We start from the raw sequence: 24,367 nt of genomic DNA, 5'->3' as shown, positions 1-24,367 counted from the left end.
ACTCAATGAGTGTGCAACAAGTGAGGGAACAGCAAATGCGCCTTGTGTAGGTCCCTGAACATAGTGCAGGTTGGGAAAGAGGGGGGAGGTGGTCAGTGGGGCTTGACTGAAGGGGGTTATTGAAGGGATAACAGAGTTGGAAAGTAGAGACAGAAAGTGAGAGGGACAAATGTGGACAAGCAATAGAGGATTACTATCTACTTCTTTCTTCCACAAAGTTCCTGAGAGATTTGGGAGCTGAATGCAAATAAATAAGGTCAGAAATATAAGGTCAGAGTTTTTAAAAACAATCAGCAAAATCTTCAACTGAATTCTAAAAAAGACTGCAAGCCAATGAAGAGAAGCTAGAGTTGGAGCGATATGATCACGTTTTTTTTTTTTTTTTTTTTTTTGCATTTGTTAACATCCATTGCATTTTGCATTCTGGACCACCTGCAAACGTGCCAATGAAGATTGGGGAAGACCAAGGTATAGAGAATTACAATAGTCCGACCATGATGTAATCAATGCATGAATGACATGAATTACCAAATCTTGAAAGGAAAGTGACGATTTAAGATTTTACTTTTACTAGTTAAGAAATGACTCTCAACTGGTAAAATTTGTTTTTCTAGACAGAGCTCCGAGTCAAAGAGAACACCTACATCTTTTGCATGTGGCTTAACATCAGGCATGAGATTGTCTAAATAACTAACTATAGAGCTCCTAGTTTTGGCAGGATCAAAGATAATCACCTCAGTTTGATCACTGTTGAGCTGGAGAACGTTATTTACCATCCAGCATTTAATATCCTCAAGAGAGTCCAAGAGAGGCTGCAGAGAGTCTCTAGATTTTAATTGGAGATACAGCTGAGAATCATCGGCATAGAAATGGAAGATGTCGTCATATTTTCTAATGATATTACCAAGCCGAAGCATGTATATATTGAAGAGTAGTGGCCCCGAAATGGACCCCTGAGGAACCCCATGGGACATAGAAACCTGAGTCGAGTTCAAGAAAAGGAAGCAATTTTGACAACTTTTTCCATAGCTTTTGAAACAAATGGCAATTTTGAAATGGGACGATAGTTATTCAAACACTTTGAGTAAAGACTGGGCTATTTGAGTAACGGCTAGACATGGGACAATTCTGGAAACTAAGCAAGAATGAATATAATTACTTGAATAGTAGGACCAATCGTATCAAAAGCAACTTTAATGATGTCAGAGGCAACATCATCATGAGGCGAAGTTTTAGTTTCACCTGCATCACTAAGTCCCTCAGCTCAGAAAAAGACACCGGTTTAAAGCTGTTCAAAGTATCTGTACTAACTGAACAAACCGAGCAAAGTATTAGAGTGGATAGGAATGAGGGAGGCTCAAATGCCGTCAATCTTTTCAATAAAGAACCTCAAAAATCTCTCACAAACAGCAGGAGATGGTTCAACTTCATAAGAGATGTGAAGATTAATTATTGAATTAATAGTGTTAAACAGGATTTTATGGGTATTACAATATTTAACTAATAATATCAGAAGTATATAACTCTAGCTTTTTTGGGCTGCTTTCTGAAAATTCACCAGGTAGTTTCTAAAGATATCAAACGAAACAGTAAGATGATCTGACAAGTCTGTCTAAGCAGACGAGTAGAGCCACCCAACCATGGTTGTGATTTCAAATTGAGGACATTTGTATTTAAAAGGTGCTATAGAGTCAAAGATATCTGAATATATCGGTAAATTAGGCCAGTAAGGTAAAAGAATACATAGAATTGTTATTATCAAACACTTTTACTCAAGAGTAATATGAAAATTGATTAAAAAATTAGTGTGACTCCTCATTGAAACAATTAAGGTGGGCTCAAACGTCCCAACATGAAGTCCATCCCATTGAAGTTTTAAACCGCACACTGATGGAGATTCGAATGCAAAGTCTGTTTGTGCCAATCCCAAGACATCGCACCAAAACCATTCGTCTCAACCGCAGTCCAATGCCATCTCCAAGCTTTCCACGTGTGTCTTTAGGCTGTCCATATGGGTCATCCTCAGCATCAGCTAGTGATTTCCAAGTGATGAGAACTCCAACCAGAAGTAGGGCATCAGGATAGGTCAGGCTGGTCCAGAGAGCAGAGCGGGTTCACTGTTATCTCTCTGGAATCTTCGTAGAGCCTGGTTCTGAATTGGAGCTGGAACATCCAGGGCATCCCAAGGTAGGAACAGGAAACAAAAGGAGAATGATTAGCATAGCTGCTGTTCATTGTATTTCAGGCAGAGATGACCACGTATTGGTGCAGCTGTTGCTCAGGTGGTAGAGCGGGTTGTCCACTAATTGTAGGGTTGGCGGTTCAATTCCAGGCCCACATGACTCCACATGCCGAAGTGTCCTTGGGACAGAACCCAAAGTTGCATAGCGCCTTGCATAGTAGCTCTACTGCCATTGGTGTGTGTGTGTGGGAATGGGTGAATGAGACATTTTAACCTTAGCGCTTTGTAGAACCACTAAGGTTAAAAGGCGCTATGTAAGTGCAGACCATTTACACTGAAGACATTTGGGTTTGAGATCAAACCATGAACACAAGACAACAGATCAGAATTTCACTTTGATTTCCATCTACACCTGCATTACACCACCACATGGTTAATTATTTTTTCTATAACAGCTCATCCACAAGGTATATTACTCCAGAATTTCTAGGGGACTGGGCTTCTTTATCTGCTCGAATTCATTTCATGGCCCATAACGATCCTGCGTAGTGCAAGTGAAAATATTTTTGTACATGAAATACAATAAGTTTTTCCAAATGAGATTTTAAACAGGCGGAGACTTTAGTAGTTTCTCACGACCAATTGAACAGCGCTGTTTCCGGCTAGACTATGTCTAGCCATCTACCTGATCGAAGCAAACGGCTAATTTAATCCGTCTGAGAACATTACATTATTAAGAGATACCCGGTAGCTTCAAACCCCTTTTGCTATTTAGCCAAATGCTAATGCAAGCTATACTGCAGAGCAGTTATTTATAAGGACATGTGGTTTTTAGATTGCGATTGGTGTATAATTGGCTAAAAAAAAATAAAAATGACAGAAACCAATATTCAAAACCATAGTCAAAGACAATTTTCTTTCTTTCCTTATGTAGACAAACTAAGTTTTAATGTTAAATTTAGCAAGTGATCTATATACAAAATGTACAAGAATTTACAAATGCACACTGAGCACCATTAACGATCTGAGACACGAAAATCACCAGCGAGCAGATTTTCCACATGGATAGAGACAAAAGTAAAAACTGTGCAACTAAAAAGACAGGTAATGCTGTACAGATTTAGATTTTATGGTTATATCTGACGACAGATGGAGCCGATCTGCGTAATGCAGCTGGTGATGGCTGGGGGAACTGGCTGAGTGATTTCTCCTCGCCATGATGCCAAAGCCTCCAGTGCTTCTTTGGGGTTACTGGGCGCCAGATCATAAATGGTGTAGGCTGCCGAAAGCTGCACCTCCCACGGCACACCTGCACACAAAATACATAAACGTTCATGATGGGGAAAGGATTCAAAAAATTGTAGAATCTCCGGTATAAAGAAGAATGTATTACCTTCCGATATTCCATGTTTCCCAAACAGGTTTATGGCTTTTGCAACATTTTGGACAGACATGCAAAGTTTCTCCTTAAGGCCTAGTTGGCCAAGTCGTCCTGACAGAGATGGAAAAAAAGACCAAGAGTGAAACACCTTGAATATTCCAAAAGGAACGTGAGATATCGGCTTAAGATCTTATTTTCAAGAAACGTACCGATCAGCCTCAAAACTGCTGCTACACAAATGTCTTGGACTGGTGTTTGCTGAGATCTTGGTTGCGTCACCCAGGCATTCATGACCGGCCAAAGCTCTTTTCTGGTAAATAAAACAGAAAGAATTAAAAAAAAAAAAAAAAAAAAAAAAAAAAAAAAAAAAGACTACGATGAGTGTCTGAGTGCTGGCGGTAGATCAGCTGTTATGGTTCTATGAGTGGAAGGTTGTGAATTCAAACAGTCCCCAGACTACCGCCCCTTTATGTAAGTAAGGAATAATTCATGATGGATTGGTATGATGAGACCTGATACAAAGCTAATGTTACTGCATTACATTTTTTTTTTAAATTCCTTTTACATCAAAGAAAGTTACCACTGATAATTTACACATTGTACTTCTCATTTCCTTCTAGTGATGAGGAATGTCCATGAAAGAATTCAGTTCCCGTTATAACAGCTATAATCCGTCGTGTTAGGAGAATCTCTTCTCTTTTTCCTTTCTCTTGATGTTAATAAAACAAAAAACAAGTTGTCATGTTACTGAGAAACCACAAAGCCCATCAGTCTGAAGCCATGCTCATTTACTCATACTCATATTTTACACATATGCTGAGACCTTTTGACACCAAGTCAGTAATGGCAGACACTCTCTTTTCACCTCTCCTTAAAGCCAGTGGCAGCATTTCAATACCTGCACAACCTTATACCAGTAGGTCATGACGAACTGACTCATCCTCCTAGATGCCCATTGTGATAGTTTGTCTAAGCAATCTCTTTGGACCAACATTGTGCCCAAGGAATAGCTGGTGCTCTGACTAATTGTTTGGATCACAGATCACCGTAAGGTGTGTAGTCACACAGTAGGGAACATCGTACAGATCGAACCGTGTAGCACACTGAAGTCAACCACCAGGTTCTTATGTTTAAGGCTCCTATAATCTTACTTAGACACTTTGAGTTCCATCACACGGTCACCCTACAACTATTTGGTCATCAGCGCATACATGACGAGCCCATCACCAATGCATACAGTTCTCCCAACTCCTGGCTGAGGTGATTGCCAGCTAAAAAATGCTGTCTACAATACTACTCATCCCAGCATCCCATCTGGACCACATGGAGAATTATTTTACGGGAATCCACCCCGCATCTGACTCCTGGAGAACCTAGCAGAAGAAGGGCTCCTAGCTCCGTCCAGAACAATGTTATAAGCCTAAAGCTTTCAATATACAAGGCTAGGGTTCTAGCCTGCATGTAAAGGCCCATGTAGTCCGGCTGGGGGTGGCACACCTTTTCATTCATTCACTTGTGATAATGAGCCTGTCTAACCACTAGTGGAAACCAGGTTTACGTTGACCTTTTTGAGGCCTTGAGCAGACCACTGCAGTTTTGTTGCTAACCGCCGTCACATGGGCAGAGATGCTGAGATGGCCGATATCTCCCTGGCGTTCACACTGCTCGCCCGAACACCATAGTGTAGTGTAGCTCGTCTAAAACACTTATACTTCGACTCCATTCAATTTGATTTCTATAGCACTTGGAGAACACAGCCATGAATATAAGCAGCCCTGCCTTCTCCAGATGAGGTACATGAAGCGGATTCGGTTCGGGCCTTTTTTGGATGTTCTGTCAAAGACTGCAAGCGTGGCTTCTATTAAAAAGCATCGAGCTCTCAACTGAGCCATATCTGATGCTCAGCCATCCATGCTCAAGCTTTGAGAGAGACCACAGGCTCTCATGTTGGCATCATTCATATTTATTCCTGCTCGTTTACAGCTAGCATCATCACTGGGCTTTGGTGCTCGGCGGATCTCGGACTTGTGTTTAGACTTACTAAATGAGCTACACATGCAATGCCCATTCCAATACCTAGCGCTCTGAGATGCAAGACCTGATGTCCTTCCCCAGCTTCCAGAGGGCTTCGCTATAGACCACACAATAAGGGATTCTGCTGTAGCGCTTCATAAATGTCTCAGTGGGATCCAGCTCCAAATTTCCAGAAGATCCTCATGCAGCAGGTCAGCTATGACCGGGGAATGACAACTGAGAGACAGCAAGCGGCGGTATGCTAACTTCACACCTGTTTTATGAGACTGGAATTACAAGGGCAACACCACTATACAAGATTAATATAAACACTTGTACCTGGTTGAATTGACACTGCTGAATAGAAACAAGGTTAACAAATAAAGATAATATAAAGTTAATAAGACACTATCACAAAGTGTGGAGGACAGGTTCCGCTCCAGATCAGACCGGAGTCACAAACAGACAGCCACAGGTTCCGCTCCAGATCAGACCGGAGTCACAAACAGATAGCCACAGGTTTCGCTCCAGATCAGACCGGAGTCACAAACAGACAGCCACAGGTTCCGCTCCAGATCAGACCGGAGTCACAAACAGACAGCCACAGGTTCCGCTCCAGATCAGACCGGAGTCACAAACAGATAGCCACAGGTTCCGCTCCAGATCAGACCGGAGTCACAAACAGATAGCCACAGGTTCTGCTCCAGATCAGACCTTAGTCACAAACAGATAGCCACAGGTTCGGCTCCAGATCAGACCGGAGTCACAAACAGATAGCCACAGGTTCCGCTCCAGATCAGACCGGAGTCACAAACAGATAGCCACAGGTTCCGCTCCAGATCAGACCTTAGTCACAAACAGATAGCAACAGGTTCCACTCCAGATCAGACCTTAGTAACAAACAGATAGCAACAGGTTCCACTCCAGATCAGACTGTAGTCACAAACAGATAGCTATAGATACACAAACAGATAGCTACAGGTAGACAGTTCCACAGATAACTTTGAACACTCGGCGTGTATATGAGGCAAGAAGAAGAAAAGGGACTGTCTGCCGTTACTTTTAATAGTATGATCACCACGTGAATTATTGTCAAAAGGTATCGGCATGCGAGAAGTTATCCAGGTGTTCACACACTTAAGGGGTGAAAAAAAGGTGGTGTTGATTCCAAATACAATGGAACCAAATTTTTTTTTTTGCCATATATAGCCAGTGGTGCAGGCCTGCCCTACACCATAAACTGCTGAGCTCTGTATCTAAATTTGCAACTACCCTGAAATACAAACATAGATAAATATACACATTCAAATCAACAGAACATCTATAAAACTGAATATTTCTTGAATACGGTACCCTATAATATTATCATGGGTCCATTTCCAGCCCTGATGTGCACACAGGAGCTCCAGGCTGAAGATGTATTCCCAAGCAGCGTTGCAGAGGTCATCACCATAACGATCGTGCTTCTGGAACGTCAACGTGCCATCCTCCAGAAGAGCCTTTAGTACGGTGGTGATCGCTTCCTGGATGTCACCTGGGGGCCTCTGGCAGAAAATACAACTTTAATTTGCTACGCAGTTTAATAAACTTCAATTAAAAAAAACACAAAAAAATAATTTTAATGAAAAATATTTATTTTTATAGAATATAATGGCTCGGCAGAATGAATGGACGAGTAATGGGTAAGAAAACGACTCTTGCTCTAATGAGCACTCCAACAATAAGCTCAAACTCTCACAGTCAGTTTCGTTCATGAATGGCGATGAATTGACGGACCTGGGCCTGCCGGTGGCTTAAATTGCGATTGTGAAAGTACGATATATGGAAAAGTAAAGTGGATTAAGAATACAGTCCAAAATGCTACACGGTCTGCAAGGGGTTGAGGAAACTGGTGCGAGTTGCTTAAAAGGTTGAGTTTTAATTAATTTAGGACTGTAGTTTAACTGTGTGTTTTTATTTGTGCATCCATAAAAAATAATGCATGAAAAACATCGTTTATTTGGATTTTAAAGCGCGCCTATGATGGTTTGAAACGTGCCTTTTAAAGCTCTCGTACAATAAATTTGAGAGCACTTTAACCTGCTCGTAATTTAAATTGCAGCATTACCTTTTTCCCTCCAGTGTCACAAACGACTCGTTAAATGATTCTTTCTAAACTCCTCCTTTCAGAGAGAATACTCTGCTCTGATTGGTCAGACGTCCGAGTCTGTTGTGACTGGTCTATTGCTGTCAGCGTGTGTCAAAAAGGAAACGTCCACTACCGTAACGAGTTTCAGCTCCGTCTGTCAGCGAGCAGCCGATGAAGACCAGAGGCGGGGTTTTTTGTTACAAACCTACATCGGTTAGTACAGGAAGTAAATTCTGGAATCACTAACGACTCGTTTCAGCTGTTCAGAATCGATTCCTTCTTTTGGGAGTCAATAACTCGGTTTGTCGTGCACTTTGATTTTTGAAACGTTGCAGACTTTTTACATTCACAAACAGCTCTATAACACGCTACATGAAAGGTCATATCTGAAAAAAGTATAATATAATAATTACAATATAATAAATGGCGTACTTTTTTTTCCCTGAGTTTAAATATAAAATTCAACAAACAATTGTGTTAATGTAAAGTTTCAGTCGGACGTTTATATTTGTAACACTCTGTTTGGTACTGAAAGTTTGGTCCCCCTTCCGATTAATCGATCACGCAGCCCTAGTAAGAAACCAAGAAATGGAGAAGAACCTCGAGAGTCAGCGAGGCAGCTGTTTACCTCGTCCCAGTGTAGATACTTGCTGAGGTAGTCTAAGATCTCTCCCTCTGCTTTCAGTCTGCTCACTATGTTAATGGCACGACACAAAGGGCTATCGTGGGATAGAACAGTTGGCCATGTTGTCACCATGAATAAAATCAGCTTTGGGGCTTCAGGAAAGTCTGCAAGTGTGAAAACAATAGCACATAACTACAAAAACACACGTGCTACTATTATCACTGTTTTACTAGCAAGTACATTTGAAATAAAATAAAATAAAACGTCAATACAAACTCACCTTCTTTTAGAAGACTGTAGGCAAGGGCGTGTGCTTTCTGATAGTCTCCGCTCCATCGACACAAACCTACATAAACCCTACAGTGAGACTGCAGGAGTTCGTGTTTCAAAACGGCTCTCTCTGCCTTGATCTTGGACAAAACGGCCAACATAAACTTCTCCGCTGAGGACTGATCAGAGAACGCAGAAAATGAGGACTTTGGCATGAAGAAATTAGTACTGGATTCTACACTAAGCTTAGGGGGACTACTAGGCGTTACATAAACCGAAACACTTGACTGAATGAATTTCTTCTAAAAATTATTTTTAATTTTTTCACTTCCTTTAATTTATTAATTATTATTAATTTTTTGCACATGGGAAACTGGTAAAAAATTAGGGGCAGGCTCTGGGATCAGAAGTTCAAGCCCCAGCACTGCCAAGCTGCCACTGTTGGGCTCTTGAGCAAGCCCTTAACCCTCTCTGCTCCAGGGGGCGCTGTATCATGGCTGACCCTACGCTCTGACCCCAACGGCTTCTACTCTACTACATGACTCCCAAAGACATCGGGTTGTGGTACCGCCCATATTCCACAACTGTCCGCCTTGTCGTGGAAGGGTCTCGTAGGGTTTTCAAATTACACAAGCAAATTGGCGACAGGGATGAACGCATTACAAAACATTTCACTACTGACGACTCCAAATGCCTGAACTCCAAATTACGTTTCACAACGGAGCACACGCGATATGAATATTACAAAAGATTGCGTTCTCATGCTTGTCCGGACGGGGTTTTGAAAACGGCGGACAGCATGAAGTTCGCACGCTTTGGATGCAGCGAAAAGAGAAAAAGACTATGGAGGAGGGAATGGGTGTGGAGACGCGGGACAGCAAGGATTGTCTGTTCTACAGAGAGAATTGGAGGTACGTCAGGACTCCTCCCACTGAAACGTTCCAGGCCGTGCCCAGTTTCTTGCGCCCCCGTTGGCTGTAGATCAACACTGCAATTACGTTCAGTCAAAACAGATTTCGCATTACGTGACTTGGAATTGCAGACAGGTCCAGATATTTAACACGTTAGATATCTCGCTTCTCTCTCAGATCGCGTCTTTGATAATTCATACGTCACGTTTGCCTCTCACCGGAGTGAGTTCTGATTTGTCTATGATTTCGGCCGTTTGTCGGCGATCTCCACAAAACTCGGCGTAAGCGGTGAAGTTGGCCAGTGTGGGGTCCTTCACTAAACAATCACCAAGATCTAGGTCTAAAACCCCTAGGTCCCCATTAAAACAACTACTGAGTTTCAATAGAATTCAAGTAGTGAATTTGAATTACATGCACATTAAATAAATAAATAAATAAATTTTTTTAAAAAAAAACAACATTTACCTGGTTTGAACAAAAATCCGAAATGACACATTTTTCTTCATCTCTTAGGACAGGAACTTCAGATATCCTTCCAAGAAACACATGACTCCTGATTACAGGCAACACATCAAAACAGGAATTTTGAAGTTTTTCGAATGCACTGAAGATGAGGGACTGCGCATCATTGACATCGTCCACAGTTTTGCCTTCTTTTCTTGCCGTTTGGTTGTTGCTTGGCGGACTATTCGTTGGATAGTGTGTTGGCGATGCTACGCCATTACTTGGCTGATCACGAACGTGTTGCACTGGAGGGGTAAGACTTGAAGCATCAGGTGAACAGGTATCGAGTCGAAGCTTTTTGGCGCTTTTGGGTAGTAACATATTTGCACCAGTTCTTTTCGCCTTTTGGTCCGTCTTGGTGAAAGCTGTGGATGAGGAGTTGATCGTTTTATTCCCCGAGATGGGATTGACGGAAGGTGGAGAGGCCCCACTCTCATTCGCGGCCCTTCCGAGGTTAACATTACCCCGTAGGATGTTTAGAGTCCTTGCTTGGGCAGAAAGCTCTGGATACATGGTATCCAGCATCTGCATGGAGTTCTCTTGTGAGGCAGAGGGTGATGAGGAGTTTAACGCTGATGAGGGCAGCCTTCCTGGGACGGGAAGTGCATGCTTGGGAGTTGCTGATCCAAACTGCAAAGGGGAAGAAGGAACACCACGTGTTGGTGAAGGAAAAGTCATAGATGTCTTTACGTCATCTTGAAGGCCAGGATCTGGAGAAGGTACATTGGGCTGCTGGTTGAGAGAAAATTGCCCTTCTGTTGATGACCAGGTAGGCAACTGGATGCTGGGCCTATTTGGAGTAAGGTGTTTCCTAAATTTTGGAGGAGTTGCAGTCAATGGTAAAACAACTGGAGGTAGTGGAGGACCCATCTCTGTGAGAACCTTTCCAATTGATTCTGGAGACTGAGCTGAGGTAAGTGAGTTTCTGGAGGCCAACTCTGCGAGAGGTAGATCCACACTTTTATCTAAACTAGACAGTGTAGGTGTATTTACTGAAGATGCACTACAAATATCTTGAGATTTCACACTTGAGACTTTTGGTTTGGCACCATCCACGTTTTCAACGTTGGGGCTAAAAGATCCAGATAGTACACATTCCTCCTCTTGATCCTGTGCATCAGAAATTGGTAAAGAGTTGTTGGGATAGCTCTCTGGTTCATGTTTACACTTCTTTGCTAGTTCTGTCTCTTGTGTAACCTCTACCCCTGCGTTGTCTTCAAGAATTCCAGGTTTGCACATCTTCATCATAATGCTGCCGTCTTTTAAACATTCGTCATCTTTCACGTTCTCCAGTTGAAGATGCTCTTCTTTGGTTCCACAGTTTGTTCCCTGAACCTGATCTCCAGATTCTTGCTTTTCATTTGATAGCCGTTGGTTTGAAGTAACGCTGCTCATATCCCCTGGTCTCAAGCAAATCCCTCTGACTTTTCTCTTCAGACCCAAGAACTCTTCATCTGAGGAATCTCCAGAAGACGCACCATTCATCCTGGTACAGGAGGATTCACTGTCTTGTCCATCATAGCCATTTTGATCTTCAGCCATCTTTAAATCTGTGGTTGTGACCATGGGTGTCGAGACACTCGGGATTTCCTCTACGGTTCTTTCAGGCTCGGTCATAGAACATGTTTGTGGAGTTACACAAACCTGTAAAGAATATGCAGCCCCATTTGCTTTAACTTCAGACCGACGCTGGACGGACTTATCTTCCTCATCTGGGCACGCCTCGGGTATTATAACCTGCTGCACAGGCTCCGAACCTTGACCGAAAGCATAGTTATAATCTGCATTAGGTACTTCGTGGCCAGCAATACACCGTGCTTTAACGTTGATCTGACTCGTACATTCTTCCTCGGCGCTCAGCTGTGATTCCGCCGTGATTAACGTGGCTCGGTTTACGCCAACACACTCCCCATCGGATTCACTCTGTAAACTTCTTGTTGCTGAACAAGGTGAATCTTCAGGATTTTCTTTCATCTTTTCTACTTGCATTTCCTGGCTCTCTGCTGAAATATTCTGCAGGATCTGTTCATCGGTATCAGGAGCAACTGATGCCAGCACTTTCGATTGGTTTCCCTGAGATAAACAAACAGATGAAAGTGCTACACTATCCTCTAATGGCTTTGGCTCTTCGGACTGTGATTTTTGGCCATCGTCAACTTTGGAAATCGGACTCTCTTTCAGACTCGAATCCACGTCCATCTCAGCCTGAAACAAACAGCATATAACAAGTTCTGAAATGAACCTACTAAGGTGCAATTATACAAGAGGGTCCAAAAGTAAGGTAAGATTTTATAAAAGTTTTTGATAAGCGATGAAATTTAAAAGCAGGCTTTTGGACCCTACTGTACATACTTGGAATGAGCAGTAAATACTACTTACTGCAAAAAGAATTCAGACTTACTACATGCTAAAAATGACACGCATTGAAATAAAGATTGGTAATAGTATTCATAAAATGATTACCAACTCATCAGGAGGCAGTGGAGATAAAGGTGCAGGTAAAGCAGAAGACCAGCTGAGAATTTCCCATATATCAAGGGTTTTTACTGAAGCTTCCTCCTCTGATAACTGATCAACAGGACCATCTTTACTGAGTGATAAATCACTGGTTGTCTTCGCACAGTCTTCATCTAGATCTTCGGAATCCGGGCTTCTTTTCTTCTTCCTGCCCGCTTTCCTTTTCGTCTGGTCTTTACATGGACTGCTTGCTCCTACTAATAAAGATTCAGATTGACTCTTTTCTGGAGACGCTTTAGCTCCGTTCGGAGTTGAGACAGTTGACCGAGTCAGCATCGGCTTTCTAAAGGGACTGAGCGGCACCGGATGAGGAGCACATCTTGAGGGTCTGAACGTTAAGTGCTGATTGTCTGGGGATTGTTTTAAAAATGTTAGATTCTGAGCAATGATTCGATAACAGCATAATATTTTAGTTAGCGAATGCTGCTTAAAAGGTTATTACCGTTTAAAGCTAAATTTCCTGGTGTTTTGGACAGAGGGTCCACGCAGTGCCAGACTTCCTGTAGGAGGGTCCAGACTTTATCTGAAAACGACAACATAACATTGAAAGTATGGATTAAATAACGTTACAATTTGCAGTTTGAGAAAATTTGGCTGTAGTATTTTCTAGATTTTAGGAAAACAAGATGATCCCAAATTCTACTAAAAATCTGGATTGTGGTTTGTTGTCTGTGCCAAATGTACCATGTGCATTTACAGTATAAAGACTATAGGACAGATACACCTATGAAGCTGCAGAAATTTCTTAAATTAAAAAAATTACACTATATACACTATAATATACAAGTTGTAACAAAGACAAAATTCCACATACAGGGTTTTCCTTACCATAGAAAGGCTTAGATGCTGCACCCGAGTGTTTTTGCCGAATGAACGTACCAAGGAATTTATTTTCATTCAATCTCAAAAGATGTTATTTGGTGAAATTTGGACTATAAATACAATAAGTGTACAATAAGTGTTGCCAGTTTTCTTTTACAAATATGGCAAGGATCAAACCCAGCAACCACCATCCCTAGGAACCCAGACTAAGCCCCCTGAAAGCCTAGGGAAAAAACCCTGATATAATACTGAAAATATTGTATTCATTGTATTGTATTCAATGACTTTTTTTTTTGGTTTGGAAATACCTTTGTCAACTTTTGGCTCATTCTCAGTTTGTGTAGATGAACACCTTTTCTCTGTAATGACAATAACCAATTTTATTACATAGGTCACAGTAAACGATTAACGTGCCAAAATACAAGCTAGAAATTTCAACGCTACCTTTGTTGAACTCTTTTTCGAGCGTTGCAAGTTTTTCCTGTAAGGGTTAAAAAAAAAAATCAATCAAATATAACAAATGCATTTACGTTACTGTTCCCACTAAAAGTAAATCTTTAAATGACTTCAGTGTTTAATTATTTTTTTAGAATATATTTTTGAAAATGGGCACCTCTATTAATCTGATGCTTTTTTCAAGGTTACTGTTTTTGCTCTTCAGGTCTCGGATTGTATGATTTTGCTTGAGGTTCATGTCTGTAATAACAACGACGACAACAACAACAACATTACGTATTAATAAGAACAAAATGCATTAAAAAAGGTTCTCGAATCATGGTCATCATCCACACTTGAATTTGTCACGTCAGGGATAGACAATCAATCAATCAATCAATCAATCAATCAATCAATAAATAAATAACAGACCTTCAAGTGCCAGAAGTTGATTTTCAAGATTGCTTTTTCTGGTGTGGGGAAAAAAGATAAATTTTAAAAGAACAGCAGCCTTAGCTGGACAGTAAGCTAACATGCCTAATTTATACTGTTTTACCAAACCTACATTACTTACCTAAAATCAACATCAAGAAACTAGCTAGTAAATACTAGATCGCTAGGTCGTATTCATCATAAAAAAATGCAGGGAAGGAAGAAAAAACAAACAAACTCTGAAATAGGTTGTTGTGATGGGTCTTAATAAGATCAATATGACCTGATGATTTTCTATTTCTCATAATACATACACAATGAGTGCCTTAGCGTTCTCCACCTTCAGATCCTCCAATTCTTCAAAAGCCTCTCGACTAAGCCGGAGACTCTCCTGCATGAACGGAATAAAGCGAAATCATATTAACATTCTATAACCATTTACGATGCAGAAATCGCTGCGAAACCACACAATCAGGATCCTGACCCGAGTCTTCTGCAGGTCGCTTTCTAGCATTTTCTTCTCAGATCTCAGCGTAGTATTTTCTCGACTCTGTGTGTTTGCTGCATCTGCATGAAGAGGAAATGAGAAGTCGTCTTAAACGAGCAGTTCTGTGAATTTATAGGTCAAGTGCACAACTGTTACCGGTTTTTTCTTGTTTTTTTTTTTCCTTTCGTTATTACTTCTCTGGACACTTTGATCCAAAATGTTTTGCAGTATGTGCTCAGCAGTAGGCATCTCAATAAATGTACCTCACTGTATTCTGTTTGTGTTTCCATCACAGGAAGCGAAGCTTATTTTAGTTCCTAGGCCACGGTTCAAGAGCCAAGAACCTTCATAATATTTTTGATCATACGCAATCTTCAGAAAATAACCAACGCTCTTATCAGCCATTCATAAAACACTTGTGGAGTATTAATGCGAATTAATCAACAAAATACCCAACGAACCCACTTACATTTCTTGAAGTAGTTAATGGTGAATTTTGAGGTATGTTTTTGGGCAGCGTGTTCTTTTCACCAAATGCTGCTCTTGGTTTGATGAGTGTGGCCGAAGAGTTTCACTTTTATCAATCGTTTCCAAAATGACTCTAGCTTATATAGATAATAAAATGCATGCATCAGACGCTCATGTTTCTGCTCAAGTTGCAGGTAGGATTGACTCCTGATGACTCTTCCATGCAGATCATGCTTGTGCGAGCAACACTGCAGACGCTCCTGTGTCGACTAATGTCATACGAGGGTTTTCACTTCCACAGTTCCCCTTAACTCCGGTTCCTAAATAACAATTTTCTTCAGTTCCTGCACAGTCTTTGCTTTGCCAGCATATTCTGCATATTTGAGCCCTTTCCAACAGCGACTATATGTCGTCGAGATCCGTCTTTTCACACTGAGGGACTCGTACACGACTATTACAAAAGGTGCAGACATTCACTGATGCTCAAGAAGGCAAGACGATACATTAAAAGCCAGAGGGGTGTAAATTTTTAACAGGATGATCGGTGTAAATTGTTATTATTTCGTTTAAAGATCCCCCCCACCCCTTTCAGACCCTAAATAAGATAAGTTCTGGAATTGTGCCATAATGTTGTCCCCAATTACAAAAAAGATATAATTACTGCAACTAGGTGCACTAATGTGATCATCATAAGCACACAACACAGATCCTGCAGTTTGGATGGAACTCCAGTCATTCATCATTTCTTTAAACCTTGGTGGAACTGTGCCAACAAATAGATTCTTACCTTCTGCCTTCTTGAGAGTTTCTTCAAGCTTTGCATTCCTGAGAATGTAATAAAACATAATTAACTCGATAACAAACTTAGATACTGATTTTTCATAAAAAATCAATCATTTACTTGACATTAACTAGTTTACTAGCAGCTTAACATCGTAGTTAGCAAAGCTAATTAAATAGCAGCAGGCCTTTTAAAAATATTTATTTGTTTGCCATATTATGTTGTAAATACTGTGAGCATAACAAGAAAGCTATTATGAAAGCCCAGAGAAACCAATTATAACCTTACTAACTGTTATGTAAAATGTTATTTTCAGTCACAACTGACTGTGTGGTGGATTTTTCAGTGATTTCAGATCTTACATAGCGAGTGCCTTAGCGTTCTCTTCTCTCAAATCATCCACTTCCTCGGATTTCGCCCGATACACCTTCAAGGCAGCCTTAATGCAGCAAATATAAAACAATTCAAATACAATTACACAGAAATGCACTAATATGAATTGATATAAATCTTAACATAAACTATGAAAGCGTGAGTTGGAGGGTAGAGCCCAACCAATATACAGTGTTTGTTTTCACAACATATTAGGAGATTAAAAATTCCATTAATTGAGATCACCTAAGATAATTTTACATGGACGAAAATCAGGCAAACATCAGTACTGTAGTTTTAGCCCTATGATCAAGATAAAGCTGTTTTAAAGCCCAAGAATGCCACTGAAGCCAGGCAAAAGTGGTTTCAGCAAGGGATTAGAATCCTGTGTTTAAAACAAGACTTAAATCAGTGGTTTATCCATGTGATATTTAATCCTTCTATCAGTCCATCGCGAACGGATTGGTAGTAAAATCACCGTGGTTTCCTTAAGCTCAGCCTTGACTGCCTCGTACTCCACCGTCTGCTTTTCTAACGGACCGAGTTTCAGCAGCACCTCGTCCAGCTCTTTGTGCAGCTTAGTGCGCTCTCTGAATGGAAAAAAATATCAAGCAGATGATCACAACCATTCGTGTCCAGCTATGTATTATACAGTATGCTCTGAAAGGACTGGAACAGCAAGGCCAATACTTTAGTTTGTGCTGTACACTGAAGACATTTGGTTTAGAGGTCAAAATTTGAATTAGACAATCGATCAGAAATTCAGCTTTCATTTCCTGGTATTTACATCCAGAACAAAAGAATTGGTCTTGCTGTTCCAATACTTTTGGTGGGACTGTACAACTACAAGTTGAAGCCTCATTGACTACGTTTACATGGATAGCAGTAATCTAATTATTGACCTTACTCTGAATAAGACAATATTGTGATTAAGGTGTTTACATGAGTTGCTTTTAGAATACTCCTGTCATGTTCCCGTTTTACATGTTCTAGAACATAGTTCGATTAACGGCACACGTCATTACGTCACCGCGCCACGCCGTCCGACGTCCCTCCAGAATTTCACGTATCAACATACAGTTTTGGGTGTTTTTATTCATTTTTTTTACGAACGCTTCAAGTGCAGTTAATTATTTGTCATGCTGTACGTGCAAATAGACTTATAAAAAATAAATAGAATAGAAATATAAACCGCGTCCCAAACCGCGTGCTTACCTTCTATACAGTAGCCGAGATACATGTATTTCTCCTACTACAGGCCTATAGTAAGGAAGTACGCGGTTTCGGACGCAACCGTACTCTTTTGTTTGCTGTAAAACGGTTGAGCACTGCCGCGTGTGTACGTGTCCTGTCACAAAATGCAGTGAAAACTCCCACACGACGTTAATAGTGTGATTAAGGTGTGTACATGTCTGTAATATATGTCGATAATGCGACTAAAACAGGAGTACTCCACAGGTCTTAATTCCATTTGTGTTTACTTCGAATACGACCTTAATCAGATTAAGGTAATTAAAAATTGCTGTTTACATGCTAGTTTCTTAATCAGAGTATTGTCTTAATCGGGTTAATAGTGGATTATTGTCGTCCATGTAAACGCACTGACTGACGGCGGCATGTTCTCTGGGCCTGTCAGGCCCATTGAAGGAGACATGGTCTCTGGGCCAGTCAGTCCCATTGAAGGAGGCGTGGTCTCTGGGCCCGTCAGTCCCATTGAAGGAGACGTGGTCTCTGGGCCCGTCAGTCCCATTGAAGGAGACGTGGTCTCTGGGCCCGTCAGTCCCATTGAAGGAGACGTGGTCTCTGGGCCCGTCAGTCCCATTGAAGGAGACGTGGTCTCTGGGCCCGTCAGTCCCATTGAAGGAGATGTGGCGTCTGGGCCCGTCAGGCCCAGTGGAGGAGGAATCAGTGAAAGACGCCTGTGTTTGTCAGTCACAGTCAAAGAGTTGTGGCTATTGTGTCCGTCAGTACCAGAGATTATGATTTAGTCTCTGGGCCTGTCAATCCTAGTAAAGGAACTGTGGCCTGTGTGCCTGTCAGTCAGAGAGAAGGAAGTGTGGCTACTGTGTTGGTCATTCCCAGATATTATGACTTGTGCCTGTCAGTCCTAATGAAGGAGGTATGGCCATAATGCTTTAGAATTCATAGAGAACAGTCTTACCTTTGAGATTTCTGAAGCTGTAATCACTTGTCAAGGAAAGTGAGTGTTGTCCAGTATCAAGAGAATATAGCCTTTTTTTAACTAGTACACTGATTTTACAAGCCCAATTCATTACAACAGCACATAATGGAAACCAATTAGTTAATTAATATTGGGGCGTTTTTATATATACATATGCAGTATTTAGTCTGTTTGAAGTGAACCTTGGTGTGTTTTGCCCCTCTCTGCAGCATGTTTAGGCAGATGAAAACTACATCCATAATTAGTGATATGGTGCTTAGGTGCAAAAAGGATATCATCACACTTCTCTTTATACTCGCTCAACAGAAGGCTGAAAGAATAAAAGACAACAGATGTATACAAACGATTATGCCTCTGTAATCAAAATGGCAAGCCTAATGGGTGAATAAAGTGCTTCAAATTCTTAATCACCGACACATTTGGACACAAGCACAAGTCCTAGCGCAAGACCAAAAGTTTGTGGACACTTGACCATTACATGCATATGTGGTTCTTCCCCAAACTGTTGCCTCAATATTTTTGTATGCTGTAGTATTACAATTTCTCTTCACTGGAACTATGTGTCCTAGCCCAAATGTGTTCCAGCATGACAATGCCCTCGTGCACAAAGTGAGGTCATGAAGACATGGCTTGCCAAGTTTGGCGTTGAAGAACTCGAGTGATCTGCACAGAACCCTGACATCAGTGACATCAGTGCCTGAGCTCACCAATGCTCTTGTGGCTGAATATGCAAATCCACACGGTTATCCTCCAAAATCTGGTGGAAAGCCTTCCCAGAATAGTGGATGATATTATAATAGCAAAGGAGGACTACAGTGCTGTGAAAAACTATTTACCCCATCCTGATTTCTTCTGTTTTTGCGTACATCTCATACTAAATTGTTTCAGAAATTCAGTAAACTAAGGTAAAACAAAGGCAGCCTGAGTAAACACAAAAAAGAGTTTTTAAATGACAATGTTATTTATTGAAGCGAAAAAGTTATCCAATAACAACTGAGCCTGTGTGAAAATGTATTTGATCCCATAGTTACTAATACCCCAAATATATGAAACCGCATTCATAATGGGGTTCAGCTGGACTAAACGCAACCAGGCCTGATTACTACAAACCCTGTTCAATCAAATCAACACTTACATAGAACTTTTTCAACAGCATGAAGTTGGTTAAAAGGTCGTACTCAGCAACACACCATGGCAAAATTGAAAGAAATTCCAGAAATTATGAGGAAGAAGGTGATTGAAATATATCAGTCTGGGAAGGGTCACAAAGCTATTTACAAAGGCTCCGGGACTCCAAAGAACCCCAGTGAGAGACATTATCTCCAAATGGAAAAACTCGGCACAGTAGTGAACCTTCCTAGAAGTGTCTGACCTTCCAAAATTCCTCCAAGGGCACAGGAACTACTTATCCAGGAAGTCACAAAAGAGCCAAGGACAACATCAAAGGACCTACAGGCCTCTCTTGCATCAGTAAAGGTCACTGTTCATGACTCCACTAACAGAAAGACACTGGGCAAAAATGGCTTCCATGGAAGAGTGGTGAGGTGAAAACCACTGTTAACCCAGAAGAACATTAATGCTTGTCTGAATTTTGCCAAAACACACCTTGATGATCCTCAAACCTTTTGGGAGAATGTTCTGTGGATTGAGGAGTTGAAAGCGGAACTGTTTGGAAGACAGGGGTCCCGTTACATCTGGTGTAAACCAAACACAGAATTCCACAAAAAGAACATCATACCTATGATTAAGCATGGTGGAGGAGGTGTGGGGATGCTTTGCTGCTTCAGGTCTTGGGCAACTTGCAATAATTGAGAGAAACATGAATTCTGCTCTCCAGAAAATCCTAGAGGAGAATGTCCGGTCTTCAGTCTGTGAGTAGAAACTCAAGCGCAACTGGATTATGCAGCGAGACAATGATCCGAAGCATAGAAGTAAGTCCACCTCTGAATTACAGCTGCAACAACTAATCGATAATAATTGATTATGAACATTGTTGTCAATGAAACCAATTATCGATCAGTTCATGCTCCAAAACCCTCCACTGAGGCTGAACCAAAGCAGTTCTGCAAAGAAGAGCGGGCGAAGATTCCACCACAGCGCTGTGAGAGACTGATCTCCAGTTATCGGAAGCGATCAGTTGCGTTTATCGCTGTTAAAGGCTGAGCACAACCAGATTTTAAGCTTAAGGTTGCAATTAGTTTTTCAGATGGGTGATAGGTGTTGGATCTTTTTTCCCCTTCAATAAAAAAAATAAAAACGGTATTGCGTGTTTACTCGGGCTGCTGTTGATTTATGTTGTATTTCGTTTAAAGATTGAAAACTATTTAATATGAGGAACCAGGCAATACTTTTTTCACAGTGCTGTAAATGGATAATGGGATGTTCACACACATGCACAGATGGGTGTGATGGTCTGGTGTCCACAAACTTTTGGCCACACCGATTGTGATGCTGATGAGGTTCTCATAAAATGTAGAACAATTAGAAGGAAAACACAGTCAACTCGGTAATTATTGGCACCAATCACGAGCCTTCTACTCACTCTGTGTCTATGATCTTCTGTTTGAGTGTCAGTAAAGCAGCCACGTACTCATCCAGGCTCTGAAAAACATCCAGGTGTGTAAATGAAAACAATCGGTCACAACAGGACAGTTGCACTTGAGGTTTGTACCTGAAAACTGGTTTGGCAAAAGCGTCAAACATAACAAATAATAATTATAAAGACTAATCTTACCTAACACTCCTTTAATAAGTTATTTAAAAGAAAGAAAAAGACAACTCCTATAGAAATTTCCTAATGGTCATATAAGATGTTTTGACATGCAAATACTCATGAATATTTAACTATATATGCAAATTCGCCTATGACGTCACACAGTATGAAAAGTATTGTCAACATGGGCTGGGATGTGAGATGGAATGCTACACCGAGCTGTACAGCGAGCTTTTACCGCACACACACACACACAACAAAAGAGAGACATAATAATAATAATAATAATAATAATAATAATAATAATAATAACAATAATAATAATAATAATAACAATAATAATAAACGAATGTCTTTTCACGTGAACGCACCTGATTTAAAACAGTGCAGTTTTGACAAGTGCCAGAAGTAGCTTCTGATGCGATTCCTCCGGTTCCGGATTGGCTCTCCCCCGGCATCATGGTATTTAAATAACCCTAAAAACTAAACCAAAACAAAAAAGGGGACAAAAACAACACTTAAACACTCCGATTTGGATTCCATAACAAGACACGGACCAAAATAACAGTGTACATCATGGAAACGTAGCCCTGCACGCGGACTCTTAGGACCCAAATGCGCCAAAGCCCCGGGCTGCCCGGTGAAAACGCCTGAATAGAATAATTCTCTCTTTCTACATATATAAACATACTTTTTTATCAATGTAATTTAAACCTACTGGGAAATAATAATGTGCCGGTCACGAATCTATGGAACTGTAAAAAAAAAAAAAAAAAAATTACTTATAAATAAACAATTACTTTTGACACAATTTGCGGATTTTTTTTAATGCAACGCAATGCAGTTTTTTTTTTCTTGGAGGTGGGAGGGCGGTTCTTACAAGAAGGAGTTCACCTTAAATCTCTATTGGTCGACTCATTTCGGAGTGGGTGTTGTTCTGAAAGGTAGCCACGCCCACCTAGTCTGAAGGACGCTGTAATTATACTGTATCTTTGAGCCAACACAGTACAACCTTAATCCGATATTAACCCGATTAAGAAGATTCTCTGTTTAAGAAACTAGCATGTAAACGGCTATTTCTGATGACAGTAATCCAGGTTCAAGTCATACACGGAGTAAACACAAATCAAATTAAGACGTGTGGAGTATTCCTGTTTTAGTCGCATTATAGGCTACGTTGACATGGACAGCAGTAATCTAATTATTGACCTTATTCTGAATAAGACGATATTGTGATTAAGGTGTTTGTATGAGTTGTTTTTAGAATACTCCTTTCATGTTCCCGTTTTATATGTTATAGAACGTAGATGGATTATCGGCACACGTCATTACATTCCGACGCCACGCCGTCCGACGTTCCCTCCAGAATTTCATGTATCAACATACAGTTCGTCTTCGTTATGGTACTGTATACAGTTTGTACGAAAGTTTCGAATACAGTTCATTATTTTCATACTATATGTGCAAATAGACTTGAAGCCGTGGGCTGTGTCTGAAACCACATACTTACCTACTATATACTATATAGAATTACATGTATTTCCCCTCCTATGTAGTAGGTAAGTACGCGGTTTTGGATGCAGCCGTGCTCTCTCCTTTGCCGTCAAACGGTTGAGCACTGCAGTGTGCATGTGTCCTGTCACAAAATGCAGCGAAAATATAAAGTTACAAAGCTCATAGTGTCCGACAAAGGGATGTATTCTATCTAACAGAGAACACTGTTCCAAGCCTGCCTAAAAACGCCTTAATCGAAGTCCAGATATAACTTCCACAAACGTCTATGTCAGTATTCTAAATATTAGCATAATCCCACCCTAAGGCAGGTGCAAAGAAAGAAGGCGAGGCTTCTGTGAATTGTGGTGTTGGCGGCATGTCATGGAGACGCTGTGTGTTTCAATGCGAAAGCAAAACCTCTTTGTTTGACCTTCCGAAAATGGACGGAATTATAATTATAATTATAATTATAATTATATAGCGCTTTGGATAAAAGCGCTATATAAGTGCACGATTTAACATTTACCATGAGCAAAATGAACCCGTTATAACATCGTATCTGAAAGGTAAGAGAGTTACAAGATAAAAAATTACCACTATGAAACGTTGTGTTCAAGTCGTGCTTGCAAAGTCGGTTCCGATTGATCCGCTCGATCATCCGCGTTTTCCGAATCTAACCCGGGCTCGAACTGATACGGTAAAACCGGCGACATTATTAACTGTGTCGCTTAGAACTGCTTTAGAAGCCTTGGAAGCTGACGCTTGCCATTATGGTAAGGGGTGTTATGTTTCCGACACACGCTTGAGCTTTTTGGCCGATCACAATGCAACAGGTCAGCTGGCCAATCAGAGCACTCTGGGCTTTTTGGAAAGTGGGGCTTGGGAGAAACCGGAACGCAATTGCAGCGTTTCAGGCAGCCCGGGAATAGAGGTACTGCAATAATGTACAGTATGTTAAAATAAATGTGTTTTTTGAACATTAAAGCAAGTTAACCTATTCTATTACACCCAATGAACAAAATAACGAAATAAAAAAAAAAACTTTTAAAAAGTACCACATGACCCCTTTAAAGCATAGATGGGATATGGAGTCAAACAACAACGCAAAAAAAAAGTTCTGAAGGATTTTAATGATAAATAAATTCTATTTATTCAGATATTTATGTGCAAGACACTTTGCTTAATAATAAAAATGTAGGTTTCAATTAATTTTCACATGTACACTTAGGGGTGTACTCACTTTTGTTGCCATTGCCAGCGGTTTAGACATTAATGGCTGTGTGTTGAGTTATTTTGAGGGGACAGCAAATTTACACTGTTACACAAGCTGTACACTCACTACTTTACATTGTAGCAAAGTCTCATTTCTTCAGTGTTGTCACATGAAAAGATATAATCAAATATTTACAAAAATGTGAGCGGTGTACTCACTTTTGTGAGATACTGTATTTATATATATATATATATATATATATATATATATATATATATATATATATATATATATAATGTCCTGGAGACAGAAATGGCACAAAATGGAATAAAAATTGATATTTCAATTAATTTTCATGCATATATATATATATATATATATATATATATATATATATATATATATATATATATATATATATATTTTAAAGGTACACA

At 40.5% G+C, this 24,367-nt stretch overlaps 1 protein-coding gene across 2 annotated transcripts; it reads right to left on the bottom strand.

The window, feature by feature from the left end:
* Positions 1-2,656: 2,656 nt before the first annotated feature.
* Positions 2,657-22,014, bottom strand: ice1 (KIAA0947-like (H. sapiens)). Of its 2 annotated transcripts, XM_053621158.1 has the most exons (22): positions 21,595-22,014; positions 21,053-21,111; positions 18,786-18,820; positions 18,490-18,508; positions 16,807-16,918; positions 16,319-16,395; positions 15,963-16,000; positions 14,705-14,787; positions 14,535-14,611; positions 14,221-14,258; positions 13,967-14,049; positions 13,798-13,834; positions 13,662-13,712; positions 12,974-13,054; positions 12,478-12,881; positions 9,976-12,219; positions 8,610-8,778; positions 8,333-8,493; positions 6,930-7,120; positions 3,773-3,873; positions 3,576-3,674; positions 2,657-3,491 (listed from the first exon to the last, which is right to left on the bottom strand). In XM_053621158.1, exons 1-22 carry the CDS (start codon positions 21,682-21,684, stop codon positions 3,316-3,318), a joined length of 4,425 nt encoding a protein of 1,474 aa, XP_053477133.1. In that variant the 5' UTR covers positions 21,685-22,014; the 3' UTR covers positions 2,657-3,315. The 2 variants fall into 2 exon arrangements, with proteins under 2 accessions (XP_053477133.1, XP_053477143.1); XM_053621168.1 differs by lacking the exons at positions 14,705-14,787; positions 15,963-16,000; positions 16,319-16,395; ... (3 more) ...; positions 21,053-21,111; positions 21,595-22,014 and adding an exon at positions 14,363-14,404 and having other exon boundaries at positions 14,535-14,575.
* Between the last annotated feature and the right edge of the window lie 2,353 nt (positions 22,015-24,367).

This window comes from Ictalurus furcatus, chromosome 1 (genome assembly GCF_023375685.1).
Source record: "Ictalurus furcatus strain D&B chromosome 1, Billie_1.0, whole genome shotgun sequence".
NCBI classification, from domain to species: domain Eukaryota; kingdom Metazoa; phylum Chordata; class Actinopteri; order Siluriformes; family Ictaluridae; genus Ictalurus; species Ictalurus furcatus.
This window is presented reverse-complemented; position numbering and strand designations above follow the sequence as displayed.

Bases quoted from the DNA above. Each gene is read 5' to 3' on its own strand.
- ice1 (XM_053621158.1), bottom strand. From the start codon at position 21,684: ATGATGCCGGGGGAGAGCCAATCCGGAACCGGAGGAATCGCATCAGAA. The intron at 16,001-16,318 runs GTAAGATCTGAA...TTACATTCTCAG, and splicing joins AACGCTAAGGCACTCGCTAT to GAATGCAAAGCTTGAAGAAA. The intron at 13,835-13,966 runs GTGCCCATTTTC...TAACCCTTACAG, and splicing joins AAAGCATCAGATTAATAGAG to GAAAAACTTGCAACGCTCGA.